Source organism: Nerophis ophidion, linkage group LG22 (genome assembly GCF_033978795.1).
Source record: "Nerophis ophidion isolate RoL-2023_Sa linkage group LG22, RoL_Noph_v1.0, whole genome shotgun sequence".
NCBI lineage: Eukaryota > Metazoa > Chordata > Actinopteri > Syngnathiformes > Syngnathidae > Nerophis > Nerophis ophidion.
Window position 1 is genome coordinate 10750920 of NC_084632.1, and position 27608 is coordinate 10778527.

A 27608-nucleotide genomic window follows, 5' to 3' on the forward strand; every position below is an offset into this window, starting at 1 on the left:
ATGTGTGTGCCAAGTTTGGTGAGTTTTGAAGCATTATAAGGGGGTCAAATTACAGCTCAAAGAGGCAAAAATTGAAATTTTCGCGAAAATTTTGCTTTGAATGACTTTTTGCAAAATTTCTGTTGATTTTTGCCGTATAAAGTAAAATTATGAAATCTGTCTAAGTTAGCCCTACATAGAGGTTTTTGTTTCATGTCTCTACGACATTGCTAACGGAAGTTACAAGCAGTCTGGGTTTTTTTTTCCTAGGGGGCGCTAGAGCGCATTTTTGATTTTTGGGGTTTGGTTTTTTTATTAGATGGCAATTTTCGCCAGTTCTGATGTGTGTGAAATTTGGTGAGTTTTGAAGCATGTTCAGGGGGTCAAATTACAGTTCAAAGAGGTGGCGGAATAATAATAATAATATGGACCAGTTTCAATAGGGTCCATGGCCCATTGCAAAAGGACTCCTTTGGAGTCCTTTTGCAATGGGCCTGCAGACCCTAATAATCGTAGTTCCATATTACTGACGTCTGTGGTCATGAAGTCCTTTGAGCGCTTGGTCCTGCCCCACTTCAAGGACATCACCGCCCCCCTCCAGGACCCACTGCAGTTTGCCTACCGAGCCAACAGGTCTGTGGATGATGCAGAGAACCTGGCCCTCCACTTCATCCTGGAGCGCCTGGACTCCCCAAGAACCTACGCCACGATCCTGTTTGTGGACTTCAGCTCTGCCTTCAACATCATCCTCCCTGGACTGCTACGAGACAAGCTCTACCAGCTCAGAGTGCCCGATTCCCTCTGCAGTTGGATCTATGACTTCCTGACAGACCGAAGACAGCACGTGCGGCTGGGGAAGATTGTCTCGAACAGTCGAACCAACTTCCTGACGGACCGAAGACAGCACGTGCGGCTGGGGAAGATTGTCTCGGACAGTCGAACCAACTTCCTGACAGACCGAAGACAGCACGTGCGGCTGGGGAAGATTGTCTCGAACAGTCGAACCAATTTCCTGACAGACCGAAGACAGCACGTGCGGCTGGGGAAGATTGTCTCGAACAGTCGAACCAACTTCCTGACGGACCGAAGACAGCACGTGCGGCTGGGGAAGATTGTCGCGAACAGTTGAACCAACTTCCTGACGGACCGAAGACAGCACGTGCGGCTGGGGAAGATTGTCTCGAACAGTCGAACCAACTTCCTGACGGACCGAAGACAGCACGTGCGGCTGGGGAAGATTGTCTCGAACAGTCGAACCAACTTCCTGACGGACCGAAGACAACACGTGCGGCTGGGGAAGATTGTCTCGGACAGTCGAACCAACTTCCTGACAGACCGAAGACAGCACGTGCGGCTGGGGAAGATTGTCTCGAACAGTCGAACCAACTTCCTGACGGACCGAAGACAGCACGTGCGGCCGGGGAAGATTGTCTCGGACAGTCGAACCAACTTCCTGACGGACCGAAGACAGCACGTGCGGCTGGGGAAGATTGTCTCGAACAGTCGAACCAACTTCCCGACAGACTGAAGACAGCACGTGCGGCCGGGGAAGATTGTCTCGAACAGTCGAACCAACTTCCTGACAGACCGAAGACAGCACGTGCGGCTGGGGAAGATTGTCTCGAACAGTCGAACCAACTTCCTGACAGACCGAAGACAGCACGTGCGGCTGGGGAAGATTGTCTGGGACAGTCGAACCACTAACACAGGTACTCTTTAGGGCTGTGTACTTTCCCCTTGGCTCTTCTCCCTTCATACAAACTGCTGCACCTCCAGTCACCAGTCGGTACAGCTGCTGAAATTTGCGGATGACACTACCCTCATCGGGCTCATCTCAGATGGCAATGAGTCCGCCTACAGGTGGACCGGCTGGCATTCTGGTGCAGCCTCAACAACCTGGAGCTGAACGCCCAGAAAACAGTGGAGATTATCAAGGACTTCAGGAAAGTCGGAGCCCCACCATCCCCCCTCACTCTGATTGACTCCATTGTGGACTCCTTCCGTTTCTTGGGCACCACCATCACCCGGGACCTCAAGTGGGAGCCGACCATCAGCTCCCTCATCAAGAAGGCTCAGCAGAGGAGGTACTTCCTGCGGCAGCTGAGGAAACTTAAGGTGCCGACCAAGATGCTGGTGCAGTTTTATTCAGCCATCATCGAGTCCATCCTAACCTCCTCCATCACCGTGTGGTTCCCCGGCGCCACAGTCCAGGATAAGCATGGTACGTGCTGCTGAGAAGGTGATTGGCTGCAAAATCCAATCCCTCCAGGACCAGGAGGCGTGTGGGTCGGATCACAGCTGACTCTTCTCACCCTGGACACAAAATATTCTCTCCTCTCCCCTTCAGGCAGGAGACTACGGTCCATCCAGACCCACACCTCCCGCCACCTGAACAGTTTTTTCCGCTCGGCCATCAGACACACGAACAAGATCTGATAGCTCACTCACAGCTCATCTTATTACCTATTCTGTCTTATACGTCTTCTAGGTTGCACGATTGCACCAAGAAAAATTCCTAGTTTGTGAAGCCGTTCTCAAACTATGGCAATAAAAACTATTCTGATTCTGACATACAAAGACTTCAAGTGAGAAGCGTACTACAAAGTATCCCGTAACAAACGTTTCTGCATCATGGTAGAGCGGCCGTGCCAGCAATTTGAGGCTTGCAGGTTCGATTCCCGCTTCCGTCAACCTAGTCACTGCCGTTGTGTCCTTGGGCAAGACACTTTACCCACCTGCTCCCAGTGCCACCCACACTGCTTTAAATGTAACTTAGATATTGGGTTTCACTATGTAAAAGCGCTTTGTCACTAGAGAAAAGCGCTATATAAATATCATTCACTTCACTTCACTAGTTTACTCGGTCATTAGCTTAACTTCGTGTTTGTGACCAATTTTCCCTCCAATTTTTTATGTGTGAGCAAACTCCTTGAGCATTCAGTGGCGCACATGTGAGCAACGGTCGTGTTGTGGATCACATTTTGATTCCGGTTTTTGAGTCCTTTTGTATTCTTGGTTTGTTTTGGACTCTTCCGATTCATAGTTTGTGCACTTGTTTGTTCCCGTTACCATGGTTTCGTATTTGTTCCACCCGCTACTTTCGGTTGACGCTAACCTGTTTTCTGATTGTTGCCAGTATTTAAGTCTTGCTTCTCCCTTTTGTTCAGTCTGGATCTTTTTGTTTGCGGTAAGCAACGTTCACGTGGTTATCTTCCTATGTCTTGTTCCGTGCTAAGTTTTATTTTTGCTTCACGTCCGCTCGGCATGTTTTGTTTTTGGACTTTGTCTCAGTGCTAAGTGTTAGCCTAGCTCCCCGAGCTTTCTTTTGCCTTTTGTGTCAATGTTCTTTTATATTTTTGTGTTAAAACAAGCTCTTACCTGCCAATCTGGTCCTCTTGCATCCCGGGGTGACAAAACGCGCATCAACATGCGATACATGGCCCCAATCATTCTTTTCTTAACACGGATCAATCGTCCTGTCCCCTTAGCAGAAAAACAGCCCCGAAGCACGATGTTTCCACCCCCATGCTTCACAGTAGGTATGGTGTTCTTGGGATGCAACTCAGTATTCTTCTTCCTCCAAACACGACGAGTTGAGTTTATACCAAAATGGATACATGGATGATACAGCAGAGTATTGGGAGAATGTCATGTGGTCAGATGAAACCAAAATAGAACTTTTTGGTATAAACTCAACTCGTCGTGTTTGGAGGAAGAAGAATACTGAGTTGCATCCCAAGAACACCATACCTACTGTGAAGCATGGGGGTGGAAACATCATGCTTTGGGGCTGTTTTCCTGCTAAGGGGACAGGACGATTGATCCGTGTTAAGGAAAGAATGAATGGGGCCATGTATCGTGAGATTTTGAGCCAAAACCTCCTTCCATCAGTGTGTCACACCGCGGTGAGGGAAGTGTTGTCTTGGTTTTTCTGTCTTGTGATTTACGTGTTTTATTTTGAAAAGCTACCCTCTTGTTTCAGACCCTTCCTCTTGTGTCACCAGTCTGACGTCATCCCTGATTCCTGATTGTTTCCACCTGTTGCCCATCACTCCCACATCCTATTTAAGCTCACTTCTCCGTTGGTCCTTTGCCAGATCGTCTCGTCTATCGTGCCTTTCTAGCGTCCATGTCCATGTCCTTGATCAGCTCCTTGTCTTGCTCCGGTTTTCCTAGTTACCCTAGTTTTTGCTGTAATTCTGAGTTTACTTTTTCCTCCTTCGAGCGTCCTTGGTTATCCTTCGTCTTCCTAATTGGTGAATTTTTGTTTTTCCAAATTTTGAATTTATTGCCTGATTGAGTGATTTTTTTTGTTATTTATAGTTAGTGTTTATATATATATATATTGGTCGTTTTGGTGTTTTTTCCACCTGTTGGAGCGCTTTTTGTTTATTCTTATTAATATTCTTTTTTTGTTGGAATTTCCTTAGATTAGTATTCCTCCTTATTTTTGTGGAGTGATTTTAAGTTAACTGTTTATCCTCAGAATTATTTTTCCGCGTGTTGATTATTCTTGCGAAAAAACATTTTGCATTGGAGGTAAAAAGTTTTTTCAAAATAAAAGCTTTATTTTTTTGAACTTCTTCTCTGCATCTGGGTCCTCTCCTTACTCCGAGTCGTAACACAGTGAGAGCTTTGAATGGTTGACCAAATACTTATTTTCAACCATAATTTACAAATACATTCTCTAAAATTCCTACAATGTGAATTCCTGGATTTTTTTTCCACATTCTGTCTCTCACAGTAGGTATGGTGTTCTTGGGATGCAACTCAGTATTCTTCTTCCTCCAAACACGACGAGTTGAGTTTATAGCAAAAAGTTCTATTTTTATTTCATCTGACCACATGACATTCTCCCAATCCTCTGCTGTATCATCCATGTATCCATTTTGGTATAAACTCAACTCGTCGTGTTTGGAGGAAGAAGAATACTGAGTTGCATCCCAAGAACACCATGCCTACTGTGAAGCATGGGGGTGGAAACATCATGCTTTGGGGCTATTTTTCTGCTAAGGGGACAGGACGATTGATCCGTGTTAAGGAAAGAATGAATGGGGCCATGTATCGTGAGATTTTGAGCCAAAACCTCCTTCCATCAGTGAGAGCTTTGAATGGTTGACCAAATACTTATTTTCCACCATAATTTACAAATAAATTCTTTAAAATTCCTACAATGTGAATTTTTTTCACATTCTGTCTCTCACAGTTGAAGTGTACCTATGATGAAAATTAAAGACCTCTGTAGATCAACTACGATCAAAGTATTGGACAGGACGTCGAAATGTGTGAATAAAGTTGTACTTTATATAAGAAAAATGTGGGGATACAAACGGTACAAACCGATCCTTATATCTTGTTATCCGTCATTCATTCATCACCCGAAGGCTTGTAAACTCAGTCTCATCAACCACAATGCATTACATCCGGTTTGCCGCAATGCATTGTGGAACATGTAGTATTTTAGTTAACCCTTTTGTTAGGCTACAAAATAGAAAACAAATCAATCCAGTGTCAGCGTTTCTCAAATAATCAATATCAAATACATGTATAAATCAAATCAATTCACTTTTAACTCCTTTTAGCTGTAAATAATTTATCATCAATAAATCTAGCATGCAAATTATGGAATGACCATCACGCATGAACTATTTAACAACCTCTGTCATCATTTTAAGTGGGAGAACTTGCACAATCGGTGGCTGACTAAATACCTTTTTGCCCCACTGTATATAAATATTGTTTTTTTCAAAGTAAAGTAAAGCGATGTTTTGTTCACAGGTGTGTATTAATTGAATGTTCACATTCCTTGTTTTGCAGGGTCTCGCTAAAAAACAAGCACCAGTCCTACTCTTCAATGCCACCTTCCAAAAGTAGAAAAATGGAAAGCCTTTTCATCGACCGGCTCGGTTAACTCTTGAGGAATGACGAAGAAGGATGTACCGTCATTATCGGATTCCTGAGGAATACTGAATTGATCGACGGGATATTGCATTGACAAGAGCACGCCTGGGTGTAACAAGCTGACCTTTGATCTTTGGATTAGTCCTGCCGTCATTGACTCCCGTTTTGAGTAATTTCATGTGAGGATGTCACAGGTGAGTACGTACCAGGCTGATTGAATTGCGACAAACTAATGAGCACAAACACGGCGAACAAGTTTGGAGTAATGGCTCGGTGGGGGCAACATCCAAGGACAGGCTGCCGACTACTCCAGCTCTTGGCTTTCGGCAGAAAAATGCGATACAGTTTGGAGCGTCACGCTTACAAATGTCGCTCTTTGATCTGGGTGCTTCTACTTCTGAGCCACGCGTGTGCGGCGGAGGCCGACAAACCGGACGACAACGACCTGGTGGTGACGACCCCGTACGGCAAGCTGCGTGGGATCAAGAAGGAGTTGAACAACGACATCCTGGGGCCCGTCGTGCAGTACCTGGGCGTCCCCTTTGCCGCCCCGCCCACAGGCGCGCGACGCTTCCAGCCGCCCGAGCCCTTGGCGCCGTGGTCGGAGATCCGCAATGCCACCCACTTTGCCCCGGTGTGCCCTCAGAACATTGTGGACGGACGCCTTCCGGACGTGATGCTGCCTGTGTGGTTCACCAACAGTATCGACGTGGTGTCCGCCTACGTCCAAGACCAGAGCGAGGATTGCCTCTACCTTAACATCTATGTTCCCACTGAAGATGGTAAGTTAGATCCACGGACTGTGGGTATAATGGTTGCCATAGCAACCGCAGAAGGCGTCGGCAAAAAAAAACAACACATTTTGTCAGAGTGTCATCATGAGAGCGCATGAATTTGGAGCATGTTTAATAAGCATGGAGTGCATTCAGTCATCTCTTTTTTGTTTGTACCAGTCATCAAAAAAGTTGACCAGCTTTCGTTATTGTCAGGAAATGACACTTTAGTCCTGACTCAAACAGTCGTAGGCAGGATCGGCTGCACCTCAAGCCGTTAACATAAAAGCACACATTACTTAAACTATTTAACAAACCATTAAACAGTTAATCATAGCGATAAAGATAAGACTATTTATTGTGTGAATGTTGAGGAGCGTGGATATATCTCTCCTACAGAACCAAAATTCTTCTTTAAAGGCCTACTGAAAAGAGATGTTCTTATTCAAACGGGGATAGCAGGTCCATTCTATATTTCATACTTGATCATTTCGCAACATTGCCATATTTTTGCTGAAAGGATTTAGTAGAGAACATCCACGATAAAGTTCGCAACTTTTGGTCGCTAATAAAAAAAGGCTTGCCTGTACCGGAAGTAGCAGACGATGTGCGCGTGACGTCACGGGTTGTAGGGCTCCTCACATCCTCGCATTGTTTATAATCATGGCCACCAGCAGCGAGAGCGATTCGGACGGAGAAAGCGACAATTTCCCCATTAATTTGAGCGAGGGTGAAAGATTCGTGGATGAGGAAATTTAGAGTGAAGGCAAGGGCAGTGAGAGCGATTCAGATGTTTTTAAACACATTTACTAGGATAACTGAGAAATCCCTTATCTTTCTATTGTGTTGCTAGTGTTTTAGTGAGTTAATGAGTTAGTGAGCTCTACCAACCGGGCGGTATAGCTCGGTTGGTAGAGCGGCCGTGCCAGCAACTTGAGGGTTGCAGGTTCGATCCCCGCTTCCGCCATCCTAGTCACTGCCGTTGTGTCCTTGGGCAAGAGACTTTACCCACCTGCTCCCAGTGCCACCCATACTGGTTTAAAATGGATTCTCGCGGCTGTGTTGGATCCATTATGGATTGAACTTTCACAGTATCATGTTAGACCCGCTCGACATCCATTGCTTTCGTCCTCTCCAAGGTTCTCATAGTCATCATTGTCACCGACGTCCCACTGGGTGTGAGTTTTCCTTGCCCTTATGTGGGCCTACCGAGGATGTCGTAGTGGTTTGTGCAGCCCTTTGAGACACTAGTGATTTAGGGCTATATAAGTAAACATTGATTGATTGATTGATGTAAAAAATAGATATTGAGTTTCACTATGTAAAGCGCTTTGAGTCACTAGAGAAAAAGCGCTATATAAATATAATTCACTTCACTTCACAAATAGTACCTGATAGTCGGAGGGGTGAGACTTTACCCACCTGCTCCCAGTGCCACCCACACTGTTTTAAAATGTAAAAAATAGATATTGGGTTTCACTACGTAAAGCGCTTTGAGTCACTAGAGAAAAAGCGCTATATAAATATAATTCACTTCCCTTCACAAATAGTACCTGATAGTCGGAGGGGTGTGGAGGGGTGAGACTTTACCCACCTGCTCCCAGTGCCACCCACACTGGTTTAAAATGTAAAAAATAGATATTGGGTTTCACTATGTAAAGCGCTTTGAGTCACCAGAGAAAAAGCGCTATATAAATATAATTCACTTCACAAATAGTACCTGATAGTTGGAGGGGTGTGGAGGGGTGAGACTTTACCCACCTGCTCCCAGTGCCACCCACACTGGTTTAAAATGTAAAATATAGATATTGGGTTTCACTATGTAAAGCGCTTTGAGTCACTAGAGAAAAAGCGCTATATAAATATAATTCACTTCACAAATAGTACCTGATAGTTGGAGGGGTGTGGAGGGGTGAGACTTTACCCACCTGCTCCCAGTGCCACCCACACTGGTTTAAAATGTGAAAAATAGATATTGGGTTTCACTATATAAAGCGCTTTGAGTCACTAGAGAAAAAGCGCTATATAAATATAATTAACTTCACTTCACAAATAGTACCTGATAGTCGGAGGGGTGAGACTTTACCCACCTGCTCCCAGTGCCACCCACACTGGTTTAAAATGTAAAAAATAGATATTGGGTTTCACTATGTAAAGCGCTTTGAGTCACTAGAGAAAAAGCGCTATATAAATAAAATTCACTTCACTTCACAAATAGTACCTGATAGTCGGAGGGGTGTGGAAGGGTGAGACTTTACCCACCTGCTCCCAGTGCCACCCACACTGGTTTAAAATGTAAAAAATAGATATTGGGTTTCACTACGTAAAGCGCTTTGAGTCACTAGAGAAAAAGCGCTATATATATATAATTCACTTCACTTCACAAATAGTACCTGATAGTCGGAGGGGTGTGGAGGGGTGAGACTTTACCCACCTGCTCCCAGTGCCACCCACACTGGTTTAAAATGTAAAAAATAGATATTGGGTTTCACTATGTAAAGCGCTTTGAGTCACCAGAGAAAAAGCGCTATATAAATATAATTCACTTCACAAATAGTACCTGATAGTTGGAGGGGTGTGGAGGGGTGAGACTTTACCCACCTGCTCCCAGTGCCACCCACTGGTTTAAATGTAAAAAATAGATATTGGGTTTCACTATGTAAAGCGCTTTGAGTCACTAGAGAAAAAGCGCTTTATAAATAAAATTCACTTCACTTCACTTCACAAATAGTACCTGATAGTCGGAGGGGTGTGGAATGGTGACTTTACCCACCTGCTCCCAGTGCCACCCACACTGGTTTAAAATGTAAAAAATAGATATTGGGTTTCACTATGTAAAGTGCTTTGAGTCACTAGAGAAAAAGCGCTATATAAATATAATTGACTTCACTTCACAAATAGTACTTGATAGTCAGAGGGGTGTGGAGGGGTGAGACTTTACCCACCTGCTCCCAGTGCCACCCACACTGGTTTAAAATGTAAAAAATAGATATCGGGGTTCACGATGTAAAGCGCTTTGAGTCACTAAAGAAAAAGCGCTATATAAATATAATTCACTTCACTTCACAAATAGTACCTGATAGTCGGAGGGGTGTGTCCACGGGTGTGTTGACGCCACTTTCTGATGAAAGTCACGAAGCTAAAGCAGGACAGAAGCTCCGCTGATCTCCGGTAAGGGGCGACTTTTTACCACAATTTTCTCACCGAAAACTGCCGGTTGACATGTAGTCGGGATCCATGTTCGCTCTGATCCATAGTAAAGCTTCACCTCCGGGAATTTTAAACAAGGAAACACCGTGTGTTTGTGTGGCTAAAGGCTAAAAGCTTCCCACCTCCATCTTTCTACTTTGACTTCTCCATTATTAATTGAACAATTTGCAAAAGATTCAGCAACACAGATGTCCAGAATACTGTGTAATTATGCGATGGAAAGAGACGACTTTTAGCCGCAAGTGGTGCTGGGCTGATATGTCCCCTCCAACCCCAGACGTCACAAACACACGTCATCATTCCACGACGTTTTCAACAGGAAACTCTGAGAGAAATTTAAAATTGTAATTTAGTAAACTAAAAAGGCCGTATTGGCATGTGTTGCAATGTTAATATTTCATCATTGATATATAAACTATCAGACTGCGTGGTCGGCAGTAGTGGGTTTCAGTAGGCCTTTAAACATTCCTATTTAGAACAGTTTTATGACACTGCAGTGTTCCCTCGATTGTGACCAAAATTACATTCCAGACCTCCCCGTGTTTGGTGAATTTCCATAGGGACAGTATTTATTTTATGATATTCAGTATTTTTCGGATTATAAGTCTCAGTTTTTTTCATAATTTGGCCGGGGGTGCGACGTATACTACAACGCGACCTATGTGTGAAATTATTAGCACGTTTTCGTAAAATATCAAATAATATTATTTATCTAATTTGCGGAAGAGACGAAGAAAATGTCAACAATCGTCCCATTCACGTCAACCAATAAGAATTTGCGGGGGAGGGTCATGGCAGAAGTGCATTGTGGGTCATGGATATGCTATATCAGGGGTCACCAAACCGGTGCCAGCGGGCACCAGATAGCCCGTAAGGACCGGATGAGTCGCCCGCTGGCCTGTTCTAAAAATAGCTCACATATCAGCACTTACCAGTGAGCTGCCTCTATTTTTTGAATTTTATTTATTTACTAGCAAGCTGGTCTCGCTTTGCTCGACATTTTTAATTCTAAGAGAGACAAAACTCAAAGAATTTGAAAATCCAAGAAAATATTTTAAAGACTTGGTCTTCACTTGTTTAAATAAATTCATTTATTTTTTTACTTTGCTTCTTATAACTTTCAGAAAGACAATTTTAGAGAAAAAAAATACAACCTTAAAAACGATTTTAGGAATATTAAACATATACCTTTTTACCTTTTTAAATTCCTTCCTCTTCTTTCCTGACAATTTAAATCAATGTTCAAGTATTTTTTTTTATGATTGTAAAGAATAATAAATACATTTTAATTTAATTCCTTAATTTTAGCTTCTGTTTTTTTGACGAAGAATATTTGTGAAATATTTCTTCAAACTTATTATGATTAAAATTCCCCCAAAAATATTCTGGCAAATCTAGAAAATCTGTAGAATCAAATTTAAATCTTATTTCAAAGTCTTTTGAATTTCTTTTAAAATTTTCGTTCTGGAAAATCTAGAAGAAATAATGATTTGTCTTTGTTAGAAATATAGCTTGGTCCAATTTATTATATATTCTAACAAAAGGCAGATTGGTTTTTAACCTATTTAAAACATGTCATAAAAACTCTAGAATTAATCTTAATCAGGAAAAATTACTAATGATGTTCCATAAATTATTTTTTTTATTTTTTCAAAAATATTCCAATTCGCTAGTTTTTCCCCTTAATTTTTTCGGTTGAATTTTGAGTTTTAATGAGTCCAAATTGAAGATAAACTATGTTATAAAATTTTATTTTCATTTTTTTTGTGTTTTCTCCTCTTTTAAACCGTTCAATTAAGTGTTTTTTTCATCATTTATTCTCTACAAAAACCTTCCTTAAAAGGAAAAAAAATGTACAGACAGACATAAATACCCCTTTTTTTATGTATAGCGATTTACTTATTAAAGGTAAATTGAGCAAATTGGTTATTTCTGGAAATGTACTTAAGTGTGTATCAAACTGGTAGCCCTTTGCATTAATCAGTACCCAAGAAGTAGCTCTTGGTTTCAAAAAGGTTGGTGACCCCTGCTCTCGAGCTTTAGGTTCCCTACCCCTGCTCTGGGGTGTAAGTTCTTTACTAGAAGTCTTAGAAGGCGCAGAAAATTTGGACGACATTGTAGGAATTCGAATCAATAATAAATGTATTTTCACAAAAACAAACTACAGTACATTGAGCTGAAGCAAAGCCAATCAGCTAGCAGGACAATCAGCTGCCCGCCTTCAGTCAATAATGTGACGTGTTTATATCACGTGGGCGAAGGCTTTACAATGTGACGATTGCGTGGCATCGTGATGCGGGTTTGTTCTCTCTTGATGCAGTCGGGCTCGGTAAGAAACAATGATTTATTTTATGATTTAAGTCAGACTAAGAAAAAGAAAAACCTGCACAAAAGGCAAACCAAAAGAGCTAGCATGTGAGCTTGAAGGATAACAAAAAGACTTAGCGTGGAAGCTAGCTGGTAGCGAATAGGATTACAGGGTCGGGAATCAAGGTCGTCACTGTCGTGCGAACACAAACTAGGCTGAATGAACGGAAAAGGCAGGCTTAAATAAGGACAGCAATCAGAAAACAGGTGCGCGTCAAAAGCAAGGGGCAGGTGAAACTAATGCGTAACTATGGTGACAGAATAAACAAGGAAGTACAACCAGGAACTAAGTCAAACATTAACAGAACATAACACCAAAAAGACTGTGACAGGTCTCCAGCCGTCATCGTGTGGGTTGCAGTGACCATCGATGCAAGACGCATGGTAGCAGGGTTGACTTTCGTGTATTAGTTCAATAAACATATTGTGGTTCCAGTCGGTCGCGCCAATTTCTAGCGCCACCTCTCTTCCTGCTCGTCTCGGCGCGCCTTTCGGTGATCGTTGTAGTTTGTCGTTCCTTCTCCTACTTCTGCCACGATTGCTCCTCCTTCTCCCCTTTTTATGCTGCAGCAGAAGATGCAGGGATTGAGAGCAGGTGTGTCGTTTACGCACCTGACTCTGATGGCTGCAGTGTCGCTCCAGGCGTGCCCCGCCTCTCCACTCTGCTGCATGCTCCGCCTCCTGGCCGCCATCTTGGGCAGGACCGCTGTTTGTCCTAGCCTGCTGTCGGCTCTGTCACGCCCATTTACTTCCGGGGTCATGATTAATACAGACGTTTTGTTAACGTTATATTATAAACATATAACGATATATTATAAAAATATAACGATATATTATAAAAATACAGACGTTTTGTTAACGCTATATTATAAAAATATAACGCTATATTATAAAAATACAGACGTTTTGTTAACGCTATATTATAAAAATATAACGATATATTATAAAAATATAACAATATATTATAAAAATACAGACGTTTTGTTAACGCTATATTATAAAAATATAACGATATATTATAAAAATATAACGCTATATTATAAAAATATAACGCAGTATTATAAAAATACAGACATTTTTTTAACGCTATATTATAAAAATATAACGATATATTATAAAAATACAGACGTTTTGTTAACGCTATATTATAAAAATATAACGATATATTATAAAAATATAACGCTATATTATAAAAATACAGACGTTTTGTTAACGCTATATTATAAAAATATAACGATATATTATAAAAATATAACGATATATTATAAAAATACAGACGTTTTGTTAACGCTATATTATAAAAATATAACGATATATTATAAAAATATAACGATATATTATAAAAATACAGACGTTTTGTTAACGCTATATTATAAAAATATAACGATATATTATAAAAATACAGACATTTTGTTAACGCTATATTATAAAAATATAACGATATATCATAAAAATATGACGATATATTATAAAAATACAGACGTTTTGTTAACGCTATATTATAAAAATATAACGATATATTATAAAAATATAACGATATATTATAAAAATACAGACGTTTTGTTAACGCTATATTATAAAAATGTAACGCTATGTTATAAAATATAACGCTATATTATAAAAATACAGACATTTTGTTAACGCTATATTATAAAAATATAACGATATATTATAAAAATATAACGATATATTATTAAATACAGACGTTTTGTTAACGCTATATTATAAAAATATAACGCTATATTATAAAAATATAACGCTATATTATAAAAATACAGACATTTTGTTTACGCTATATTATAAAAATATAACGATATATTATAAAAATATAACGCTATATTATAAAAATACAGACGTTTTGTTAACGCTATATTATAAAAATATAACGATATATTATAAAAATATAACGCTATATTATAAAAATACAGACGTTTTGTTAACGCTATATTATAAAAATATAACGATATATTATAAAAATACAGACGTTTTGTTAACGCTATATTATAAAAATATAACGATATAAAAATATAACGATATATTATAAAAATACACACGTTTTGTTAACGCTATATTATAAAAATATAACGCTATATTATAAAAATATAACGCTATATTATAAAAATACAGACGTTTTGTTAACGCTATATTATAAAAATATAACGATATAAAAATATAACGATATATTATAAAAATACTGACGTTTTGTTAACGCTATATTATAAAAATATAACGATATATTATAAAAATATAACGATATATTATAAAAATACAGACGTTTTGTTAACGCTATATTATAAAAATATAACGCTATATTATAAAAATATAACGCTATATTATAAAAATACAGACGTTTTGTTAACGCTATATTATAAAAATATAACGATATAAAAATATAACGATATATTATAAAAATACTGACGTTTTGTTAACGCTATATTATAAAAATATAACGATATATTATTAAAATATAACGATATATTATAAAAATACAGACGTTTTGTTAACGCTATATTATAAAAAAATTTAAAAAACAATTTACAAACACAATCTATGGGATGACATAAGAGGAAACGTGACCCCGGAAGTAAATGACATAAGAGAAACGTAACCTCGAAAGTAAATGCGTCATCCCATAGCTTGTGTTGGTAAATTGTTTTTTAATTTTTTTTAAATAATATAGCGTTAACAAAACGTCTGTATTTTTATAATATATCGTTATATTTTTATAATATATCGTTAACAAAACGTCTGTATTAATCATGACCTCGGAAGTAAATGCGGGGGGGGGAAGGTTTTTGTAGGGGGGGAAGAAATTTGGCGTGACAGCTCCGTCTCTCCACAAAGACTCAAAACCTAAACATAATATGATCCTAAACAAATATTTTATAATCCACGTAGATAAAAATTTCGATTTACAATCTTAAAATTGGCGATGTGAAGTGGAGAAGGAACACTGTACTACTAAGTTTTTTACTACTAATTTTTAAAACTGATTTTAAACATTCCAAAATGAAAATGTTTATCTTAACCAGAACATTTCAACATTCCAAAAATCCCAATTTTTTATTTGTAATTTTCTGCAAAGCATTTCAGGTCCGCTTTTCAGCATTCACATGTCATTTCTACACTAATTACCTTTTTTAGTGGTTATCCTAAAATATTGTGGTTGACAAAACAGTGCGATGAAGACATGATTCTTTTAAAAAATTTTCCCCAATTCTTAATTTTTTTGTTTTACAATCAGTCAGGTATTTTTGTGATGTGTTTGTGTGTGTGTGTGTGTGTGTGTGCATGCTAAAAACATCATCTGTGCATTTTGTGTCGAGGGGGCCACATGTTATTTTTTAGTGTTCTATTCATTTTACAGTCAAAAGAATATCCAAGGAATGTGCAAGAAAACCGGGCAAGAAAATGTGTAGACAAGGAGGTATGTATTATTAAATGCAAATAACGCAAACAGAAAACAATGTGTGGGGCCGGAGAAAGACGACAAGTTGTAAGTTACACGTTTATACTTCAGCTATGGTGTGTGCAGGTGTGCAGTATGTCTTGTGAAAGTGTGTGTGCACGTTCACACACGCGCACACAGCGGGGAACATCAACTTGAAAATATGACATGACCTCACAGACTACATGATATGTTATTAAGTACAAGGGATTTAACGATATCAAAATGTCATATCATGGTTATCATTATTATCGCGGTGTTGTTGAAAGTGCTTATAACGTATTCATACCCGCACTATCCAAGTTTTATTAAAAAAAAAAAAAAAAATTCAAATAAATTGACAAACAATATACTTTCTTAGCGGAATAAACATTAAATATTGTCCTGGATTCTTAAAGGGGAACTGCACTTTTTTAGGGGCCTATCACTCACAATCCTTATGTAAGAGAAGAACACATGTTTTTTTAATGCATTCTAAACAGTAAATAAATGCGATCAAAAGTCTGCTTACAATGTAGTAACCTGCACATTAATAATATTATTTATATATATTTTTTCCCTTTAATTTAGGTAGCCAGGGACTGCATACGGAAATTAGCTATTTAGCTATAATCTGGTACAGAACATATCTGTCACGGCTTGGACTATGACTTCGATTGTTTCCTCGACGCAAAGGAAAATTGGCACGAGCGAGACGTGAATGTGAGTACATATTTATTCAAACTAACAAATTTACAAACAAAGGAAGCAAATAAAAGGCGCGCACGAGGGCGGAGAACAAACTTGACTAGAAAACAAAAGTCTATAAACCATAAACATGAAACAAAACACTTGCACTGTGACATGAATACCAAAAAAATTACTATGACTGAGACAAGGGAATGAGAAAACAGCATGGCTTGGCATGAAGACAGTTGCGGGATATGAAAAGTCGCCGGACTGACTTCTTGGCAACTTCCGGTTTAAATAATAAACATGATAAGTGCAAACAGGTGTGAGACATGAAGACAGGGGCGTGACATGAAGTCAAGGTCAAAACTAATTAGTTGGCATGGTAACAAAGAATACAAGGAAGTGAGTGTCCAAAAAATAAAACCAAACATGACAAAAACAAAACATGATCCCATGGGCGTGACAATATCTGTCTTTGGGCTTAATGTTTCTGTGCATTGTCCCTTCAAATAAAGACTGAACTAAACTAATTTAATTTTTACGTATTTTGCTCATTTTAGGCATACGCAGCGCATTAATTTAAAAAATGCCTAACGTTTGCTTTTTTTTTTTTTTTAAACATCATTGATTATTACTCACAGCAGACTTCATGAGAGCCAACAAATAAAATAAAACACCTTTTACTGTAAAATTTCTACCGTCATTAGGATGCCGATTTGATAGAATCTTAATATATTTGTTAGGATTTGATCAAGTAGTTGACCCCAGGATGCAAAGACGGGAAGTGAGGTTGAATTACAAAAATTAAACAAATTAATGAGTCCAAAAAGTGTAACCAAAGGCGATGGGGCAGAAGTGCACACTATGAAAAAACTAACAAAAGCAGGTCCCTCGGTGGTCCTGACTTTCTGGTTTCTGGGCAAAAGCAAAGGGTCCAACGCAAAATCCTCTTTACCTCAGGGGGGACTAGGGAGCAAACACAAAGAGGTGAGGAAATATAAGAATAAGGAGAGACAACGTACCAGGCAAGACGAAGCGAATCAGACATGTGCATGCGGGAGGTTCAGGAGACAATAACCAGCAGGGACCAGCTGGCGGTGACTAACTTAAATACTACTGGGTAGCGATTTTTTTGTAGGTGTGCCTCGCTGGGGACTAGTTGACTGAAGAAAAAACTGACCCCCCAAAAAATAGAGAAGGCAGAGAAATGACAAAAACACAACAATATTCCCGTTGAGGTGACGAATGAGTCATAATTGGAGTGGAACCAAGCGTCTTTTCGTGTCGTTTTCTCCTTATCCAGGTCTAAATTGGCTGTCAAAGTGTACCAATTTGTCAGAATACGTCTTCATCCTTCTACTATCCAGGTGAGAGGCATGATTTATGATTTAGAATAAACTTTCATGAGCAAGGAAGCCAGGAAGCAGCTTACCACTCAATGATGTGAATATAGGCACACAAACTTGTGATCTTGGCACCGGGCGGCATAGCTCGGTTGGTAGAGTGGCCGTGCCAGCAACTTGAGGGTTGCAGGTTCAATTCCCGCTTCCGCCATCCTAGTCACTGCCGTTGTGTCCTTGGGCAAGACACTTAACCCACCTGCTCCCAGTGCCACCCACACTGGTTTAAATGTAACTTAGATATTGGGTTTCACTATGTAAAGCGCTTTGAGTCACTAGAGAAAAGCGCTATTTAAATATAATTCACTTCACTTCACTATAAATAGTTTGTCTGCGTTAGCACCTATAATAACAATATCACTAACACTTGGTTAATATTTTTGACAGTACCTCATTGTCGTGCGGGTTCCATGGACCATCAAGGAAGGACATTGCTTTAGCAGGTTTGACTCGTTTATTTTTTCAAATAAAGGAAGTCTTTTGCGTCGTCGTCGCTCCCACTGCTCGCTCCTCCGTCTCACTCTTCAGCCGCCCCCGTCATCGTCTGCGTCTTGCTCTCTCTGACTTTCGCTCCACATCCACTGTTGCAGGCTCTCCGACTCCTTCCGCCTCGTGCTCTCCTCCTTCTCCCCTTTTATACATCGTTAGGCGATACATTAATTGCGTCCCGGTGTGCGATCCACGCACCTGATCTAGCTTGCGCCGTCGCCGCTTGCTCGTATTCTCCGCCTCCTTGCCGCCATCTTGGGCCGGGCTCCAGCGTGCCCTGCCGCTCCGTCGGCTCCGCCTCTCCACAATATTCAAGTCGAGATGGTGCTTTTTGGATGGTTATTTATTGGGTTGCATGGGCGGAATAAAGGACCTTCCTTTGGCGCCGTTGTAAGCATACTTTTATACACGTTTATTTACGAGTTAAAATGCATTACAAAAAATACATTTGCAGTTCACCTTTAAGAGCCCTATTTCTGAGTGTTTAGATCATTTTTATTTTTTTAAATGTGCCTTACGTACGGTGTATGTGACGTCACGCGACTTCTCTTGCTTTTGTTGATGGCTTTGTCTTTGTTTATAAAGTAGTGGAGAAAAAACTGTCGTTTTAGCTCGATCACTCTTTGCCAAGAGAGCACAACTTGTAGGTTAAATGTGCACAATTGATAATCTTATTGCTTAGACCAGGGGTGCCCATTACGTCGATCGCGAGCTACCAGTCGACCGCGGGGGGTGTGTCAGTCGATCTCCAGCCAGGCTTTTAAAAAAAATAGACCTAAAAATTAGTGATCATCAATCTTCACCAAGACGTCACTTAAATGACATTCACGGTACCGGAGGGTCTTGTGAGATGACGCTGGCTGCTGCAAGATCATTATTATGAAAATATGACCGAGAGGAAGGCGAGAAACACTTTTTATTTCAACAGACTCTCGCGCCGTACCTTCCGTCAAAACTCTAAAGGCCGACTGCACATTTCCTATCTTCACAATAAAAGCCCTGCTTCATGCTGCCTGCGCTAACTAAATACAGAGTCTCGGAAAACTGGCGTGCACAAGTGATCCCTCAGAAAGCTGGCGTGCACAAGTGATGTGCACGCCAGCTTTCCGAGACTCTTATTTTGTTAGCGCAGGCAACATGAAGCAGGGCTTTTATTGTGAAGATAGGAAATGTGCAGTCGGCCTTTAGAGTTTTGACGGAAGGGACGGCGCGAAAGTCTGTTGAAATAAAAAGTGTTTCTCGCCTTCCTCTCTGTCATTTTTTCATAATAATGAACTGGCAGCAGCCAGCGTCATCTCACAAGACCCTCGGGTGCCGTGAATGTCAATCAAGCAAGCTACGGAATTTGCCGCCAATGTTTTTCTTGTAAAGTGTATGGAAGCTGGATGAATTAGATGCCAAAAACCAACCACTTTCATGTGGTATTGTACAGAAAGGACAACTTTTTTTCTCCTCCATTTGAAAATGTGGGAGTTATCATCATTACTGTCTGATTCCAATCAATGCAAGTCATCAGAATCAGGTAATACACCAACATATATTCTTGTCTTCATGAAAGAAAGACATCTATATGTGTTACACATGCTTGTATTATCATTAAACACATTTAACTTGTTTACAAAAATGTCTCTTTCATAAATAAATAAATATAAATGATATATATAAATGAGGTAGATCCCCTCGAGTTGGTCGATTGAAAAGTAGCTCGCCTGCAGAAAAAGTGTGGGCACCCCTGGCTTAGACAGTAATGTGTTTATAGATAGTTTTTGCCTCCTCCCTCCATTTAAAGCAGCAGTGAAGAATGCACTACTACGGCTTTTCCTCGATGTGAAGACATGATTCGTTCGAAAGAGATACAGATGATACAGTATTATCTGCTCACAGATGCTACTGGTGGTTGTCCTGAATAAATGAACCAACACCCTTTCATAATTCTTCAATCACACACAGGATTCACACGGGAATGAGGCAAAAACTAATCCAGACTTACTGTAAGTTTAGCTTCGTATGTCGTTTCTTAATAGAGAAAGACATTGATGTCTCTTGTTTTCATGTTAGCAAGCTAGTGTTGGCACTTATCAAAGTGCGACTATCAATCACATTTTTTCAATAATTTTAATTCAAAACGATAATTTTTACCACATACATTATAAAAGGCCTACTGAAATGAGATTTTATTTAAACGACGATAGCAGGTCCATTCTGTGTGTCGTACTTGATCATTTCGCGATATTGCCATATTTTTGCTGAAAGGATTTAGTAGAGAACATCGACGTTAAAATTCGCAACTTTTGGTCGCTAATAAAAAAGCCTTGCCTGTACCGGAAGTAGCAGACGATGTGCGCGTGACGTCACGGGTTGTGGAGCTCCTCACATCCTCACATCGTTTACAATCATGGCCACCAGCAGCGAGAGCGATTCGGACCGAGAAAACGACGATTTACCCGTTAATTTGAGCGAGGATGAAATATTCGTGGATGAGGATAGTGAGAGTGAAGGACTAGAAAATAAAAACAAATCAAAAAATTTGTCACCGGTGTGAGGGCTCCTCAGATCCTGACATTGTTTATAATGTGAGCCACCAGCGGCAAGAGCTATTCGGACCGAGAAAGCGACAATTTCCCCATTAATTTTTGTTTTCACTTTTTATAGTATTATTAAATCATGTATTTACCTTCACGCCATGCTTAATCCAGTTCCTTTGCATTCCGGGAAAACAAACCACCCCATGGTCCACGTTTCGACAGTTCTGTCATGTCTTATTTAGTTATGTTCTGTTCGACTTGTCCAGGGTGTACACCGCCTTCCGCCCGATTGTACCTGAAATAGGCGCCAGCGACCCCAAAAGGGACTAAGCGGTCGAAAATGGATGGATGTATGAATGGATGTTCTGTTACTTCAAGACTCCATTAGTTCCTGTCTTTTAACCCCTTTGTTTTGTCACCATGGCGACCCATTAGTTTCACCAGTCTCACGTGTTGGACTCATGCACCCGTTTCAATCATGTCATTATTATTTAAGCCTGGTTTTTCAGTTGGTCGTGCTGGCGTCATACTGTCGAAACGTGGACCATGGTGTGGTTTGTTTGCAAAGGAACTGGATTGGACATGGCGTGAAGGTAAATACATGATTTAACAATACTATAAAAAGTGAAAACAAAAGGCGCGCACCAGGCGGAGACAATAACTTAGCTAAGGAAACAAAAGGCACTTTGACGTTAACTAAGGACATAAAACAGCGTGGCCAAGTTGGTAAAGTGGCCGTGCCAGCAATCTGAGGCTATTTGGACCGAGAAAGCGACAATTTCCCCATTAAGTTGACTGAGGATGAAAGATTTGTGAATTAGGAAATTGATAGTTAAGGACTATTTAAAAAAAATAAAATAAAAAAAAATAAAAAGCGGCCGCAGTGTGAATGCTTCAGATGTAATTAGACACATTTCCTAGGATAATTCTGGAAGATCTCTTATCTGCTTATTGTTTTAATAGTGTTTTAGTGAGATTTTTAAGATTGTAAAGACATACCTCGAAGTCGGATGGCTGCGGTGAACACGCCAGTGTCTCAGAGAGAAGCCGAGGAGCCAAGCTCCCAGCTGCCTTTTTTGACAGCTGCTGCAGGACCACGAATAATCCGCTGATGTCTCCGGTAAGATATGTATATATATATGTATATATATATCTCACAATCTCCCCATCCAAAAACATGCTGGTTGACGTAGAGAAAACCTGTTCGCTCTACCGCTCTGCTTCACAACAAACAAAGACTCACCGGCTGTGTCTCGGTTGCTAAAGACAGCTGCAATCCACCGCTTTCCACCAACAGCATTGTTCTTTATAGTCTCCATTATTAAATGAACAAATTGCAAAAGATTCAGCAACACAGACGTCCAAAATACTGTGTAATTATGCCATTAAAGCAGAGGACTTTTAGCCGCTAGTGGTGCGAAGTCGGATGGCTGCGGTGAACACGCCAGTGTCTCACAGAGAAGCCGAGGAGCCAAGCTCACAGCTGCCTTTTTTGACAGCTGCTGCAGGACCACGAATAATCTACTGATGTCTCCGGTAAGATATATATATATATATATATATATATATATATATATATATATATATATATATATATATATATATATATATCTCACAATTTCCCCATCCAAAAACATGCTGGTTGACGTACAGAAAACATGTTCGCTCTACCGCTCTACTTCACAACAAACAAAGACACACCGGCTGTGTCTCGGTGCTAAAGACAGCTGCAATCCACCGCTTTCCACCAACAGCATTGTTCTTTATAGTCTCCGTTATTAAATGAACAAATTGCAAAAGATTTAGCAACACAGATGTCCAAAATACTGTGTAATTATGCCATTAAAGCAGACGACTTTTAGCCGCTAGTGGTGCAGCGCTAAAATTTCATCATTCCGCGACGTTTTTAACAAGAAACTCGCAGGAAATTTAAAATTGCAATTTAGTAAACTAAAAAGGCCGTATTGGCGTGTCGGTAGTAGTGGGTTTCAGTAGGCCTTTAAAAAAAGAGGTAGAAAAGTGCTATACAAGCACAACCATGATGGAGTCTAAATGGTGCGTTCCATTTATACTGGAAAGTCGGAATTTTCAGGGTTCCAAGTTGGAAATTTTAACTGGAACGGCCCCCGAAATTGGATTTCCTACTCGGAAAGTCAGTGAGTCCTTAATTCCCACCCCCGAGTTGGCTTCAAAAATGGCTGCTCTGAGTGTACACAATAATAAAAGCTTCTGGAATATACGAATCACTAAGGGGTCGGCAACCTTTACCACTCAAAGAGCCATTTTGACCTGTTTCACAAAATAAAGAAAACAATGGGAGCCACAAAACTCTTTTGAAATTTAAAATGAACTAACACTGCATTCAGAGTTTTGTTTTGTTTTTGCTTTGTGCTATGTATTAACCGGGGGTCTCAATCACGCGGCTCGTACCTTATTATTTTATGCCAATGCGGCTCGCGAGTTTTAAATGAATGCCGCTTGACAGCATCATACTTGCCAACCCTCCCAAACTTACCGGGAGACCCCCGAATTTCAGAGCAACTATTCTCGTGAATGTCGGCTGATTTCTGCCCTAACAGTAATAATAGAGGCGTGCTATGAAGGTGTTGCCTTTGCCGCCCTCTACAACATGTACACATATTTAGCACAGAGCCCCGTGTCGTATGTGACTTCTACAGACACACTCAAGACGACTACAAGGCATACTTCTTCAACAGCCATACAGGTTACACTGAGAGTTGTGATATAAACAACTTAAACACTCTTACATATATGCACCACACTGTGAACCCACACCAAACAAGAATGACAAACACATTTCTGGAGAACATCCTCACTGTAACACAGGGGTAGGGAACCTGTGGCTCGACAGCCAGACGTGGCTCTTTTGATGACTGCATCTGGCTCTCGGATAAATCTGAGATGACATTGCTTGACACGAAAAGTAATGAATAATTCCGCTTGTAATCACAGTGTGGCCCTGCGATGAGGTGGCGACTTGTCCAGGGTGTCTGACGCCTTCCGCCCGATTGTAGCTGAGATAGGCGCCAGTGCCCCCCCGCGGCCCCAAAAGGGAATAAGCGGTAGAAAATGGATGGATGGATCACAGTGTTAAAAATAATGTTCAAAATATAAAACATTCTCATGCAGTTTTAATCCATCCATCCGTTTCTACCGCACCTGTTCAAGAAATGGCGTTAATGGTAAGAAGTTATTTATTGATTTAGGGTTAGTGTGGGGCTTGCCCTTCCTGGGCGGTATAGCTCGGTTGGTAGAGCGGCCGGGCCAGCAACTTGAGGGTTCCAGGTTCGATCCCCGCTTCCGCCATGCTAGTCACTGCCGTTGGGTCCTTGGGCAAGACACTTTACCCACCTGCTCCCAGTGCCACCCACACTGGTTTAAATGTAACTTAGATACTGGGTTTCACTACGTAAAGCGCTTTGAGTCACTAGAGAAAAAGCGCTATATAAATATAATTCACTTCACTTCACTTCTTCAGACCACCAAGCACCGACATGAGAGCCTGTTTCAGGGTCACAATATTGTTTTATCTTTCAATAAGTCTCTCGGTTGCTTTCCAGTAATTGTCCTTTTTCTCTTTCGTTCTCGCTCGCGCTCTGGCTCCAGCTCCAACCCCGTCTCTCCTCCTGGCTGCTGCTTATGACAGAGCGACAGGTGATTATTTAACAAGGCCCATGTGGGCCATCTACGCACCTGTCGCTGATTTCGAGGCCGATCCTGGCAACACCCCGCTTTGCTGCAGGCCACGCCCCCTCCACAGTTAGCTTCAGAATAACACTGTTATTACAAAGAATAAGTCACCTATTATACTCTAGAAATGTTAATCTTACTTAAAAATGCACGCGTTAAGTTGTGTTCAGTGTTAAAAAAATATTATATGGCTCTTACGGAAATACATTTTCAAATATCTGGCTTCTTGGCTCTCTCAGCCAAAAAGGTTCCCGACCCCTGCTGTAACAGAACATAAATGATAAATAAATAAATGGGTTGTACTTGTGTAGCGCTTTTCTACCTTCAAGGTACTCAAAGCGCTTTGACATTACTTCCACATTTACCCATTCACACACACATTCACACACTGATGGAGGGAGCTGCCATGCAAGGCGCCAACCAGCACCCATCAGGAGCAAGGGTGAAGTGTCTTGCTCAGGACACAACGGACGTGACGGGGTTGGTACTAGGTGGCAATTGAACCCGGGACCCTCGGGTTGCGCACGGCCACTCTCCCACTGCGCCACGCCGTCCCTAAACACAACAAAACAAATACCCAGAATCCCATGCATCCCTAACTCTCTCTTCCGGGCTACATTATATACCCCTACTAGCACCAAAATCGCCCCCCGTGCGTCGGTTGAGGTGGGCGGGTTTGGAGGGGGCGGGGTTTGGTGCTAGCGGGGGTGTATAATGTAGCCCGGAAGAGTTAGGGTTGCATTTTTTCAAGTGTTTTTACGTTCTACATCGCTAGTAATAGTATCTGTTTCCTCTTCATAGACCGTGTTTGAAGGTTGCGAAAGGCCTGCATATTTTTCCATTTTATGTTCAGATGAGTTAAGCTGAATAGTATAATTTTCAAGGATATGGACTTCTTGATTTCCGACCTTGTAACTGGAACGCTCATATGTCGGCCGTGATGTCACTCCCAGCGCTGATTTCCAACTTCCAAGGTTAATGGAACACACATTATAAGACTCGGCTATTCCTGCATGACAACAGAATTTAGGTGCAATGCTGACATTTTGTATTTATTTGATGTTTCAGGGCAAAAGTAAAACATTTGGAGGCTTACGTTTACTAAGGCCATGTACGCACAAACACGGATACTTTTATAGGGAAGGTAAAACATCTTTATCCACACGTGCATTATAAAATATGATTTATGTCCGCATGCAAAAATATCCACAAGGGACTGTAAGGCAATTTTGGCACACATCTGAAGTGTCTATGACGTCATTTTTAGAGGCGGCAATATAGCAAACATGGCGGGCATTGATGCCCATCCATCCACCCATTTTTCTACCGCTTATTCCCTTTGGGGTTGCGGGGGGGCGCTGGTGCCTATCTCAGCTACAATCAAGTCGCCATCTCATCGCAGGGCATTGATGCCTCTTTTTGTAAATGTACAGCCAAGTATTAATATATTTACTCTTAAACATACAATGGAGCCTATATTTACAAACTTTGATGGTTTTTGAACTAGGTTTGTACATCAAAAATGTCAAAGTTTGTTGTAGACGAACCCCAAGATGCAGAAGAGGGAGGCATTTTGCGGGAAAACATGAATTAAAATACTAAAACAAGAACAAACAAAAGGGGTACAACAAAAAGCACGCACGAGGCGGATAACCAACTAAGAGAGCTAGCATGGGAGCTTGAAAACAAAAGGAACTTAGCATGGAAGCTAGCAAAAACAAAAAAAAAAAGGCCTAGCGTGGAAGCTAGCGGGTAGCGAGCAGGAAAACAGAAGTCGTACTTGTAATATGAAAACAAACTGGAAGCAGGGAACAAAAAAACAGTAAGCTACAAACATCTAACAAATATTGCTTACCACTACCCTGCAAAGACACGACACGGAGCGACAATACATGACAAGAATCCAGCACTTGACTGGAAGACAAAACAGGTTCAAATAAGGGCGGGCTGATTGACACCAGGTGTGGCCAGGTGCCAATCAGCCGCAGCTGAGGGCAAACAGCGCTCAGGGAGAAAGACAGGAAATGACCAAAATAAAAGCGCTGACAGGAAACAAATACATACACAGAGGAAAAACTAAAACAAAACCAAACTGACAAAACATTTTGTATAGTGAAACAAATTTCTCTTGTAAATACAATATGAATAATAATTTCCAGACTCAACATGAGTTCCTTTTTAGTGAAGGTTTGTACATTTTGAACTCAATATAAAGTGCTATACAGTACTGTATATCAAACAAACATAACAAAGTAAAGGGTGATGGATTAACTTTCTGTTTATTAACAAACCAAAACATGTTGAACTGTGCTGTATGCGCTGCTCTGCCAACACGAACACACACACAGAAAGTAACATTGATGCCCGCACAAACGATCAGCAATCACAAAAATCCTTAACTTCAACAACCATATCGCTACAAAAATAACAATTTCATAAAGTCAAATCCACCCACATTTACATCATGAAGGCAGCTGAAGAGGGAGAAGGAAGGGTGCGTGTGTTTACCTTGAAAGACCGCAGCTGAACTAGAGGTAGCGTCTTTTTCTCTGCTGTGAAATAAGTCTGCTCTGGCATGTTTTTGTAGAGAAGTCTGGTCTTAAAAAAACTGGCTGTGGTACGAAACCTGCTTCGTCAATTCTTCCTTACTCGTGAGCGCTATTAATGTACTCCCCGCAAAAAGTCTTTTTTTTGTTTACTTTGGCCTGCAGTGTAATCATAGTCTAAGATCCAAATACCACGCGCTAAATAGCTCGTACAAAAAATTCAATTGTGTGTACTATTAGTGGGCTTGTGATCTACTAAGACCTATTTGAATAATATTTATGTGTGTACTACAGGCTGAGGCCATGGAAACATGTGTTTCCCTTCACCAAACATGTTATTATCCACTCTGACCTGTGTGCTATGTTGTTGAACTAGCATTACACATCTAAAACTATTTTACCTTTTCTCCACTGTAGAATGGAAATCTATAGACAACAGAAACTGTTTGTAGCGTGCTGACGGTGCGAACTGCAGGGAGGCAGTGGACCATCTTAACAGCAGCGCAGTTATGAGTCTGGAAGAAAGTACATATTGAAAGACATTTTCCATCCATCCATCATCTTCCGCTTATCCGAGGTCGGGTCGC

The 27608-nt window shown here is 40.7% G+C and overlaps 1 protein-coding gene across 3 annotated transcripts in view; it reads left to right on the forward strand.

The window, feature by feature from the left end:
- Positions 1–27608, forward strand: part of nlgn1 (neuroligin 1) — a 115608-nt gene that overhangs the window by 12347 nt on the left and 75653 nt on the right. For 2 of the 3 annotated variants that reach the window (XM_061883259.1, XM_061883260.1), the window contains exon 2: positions 5797–6662. In XM_061883259.1, the coding sequence (XP_061739243.1) occupies positions 6113–6662 (550 nt within the window). In that variant the 5' untranslated portion in view covers positions 5797–6112. Of the gene's footprint in view, positions 1–5796; positions 6663–15597; positions 15658–27608 lie in introns of all 3 variants that reach the window. The other variant, XM_061883258.1, reaches the window with a different exon arrangement.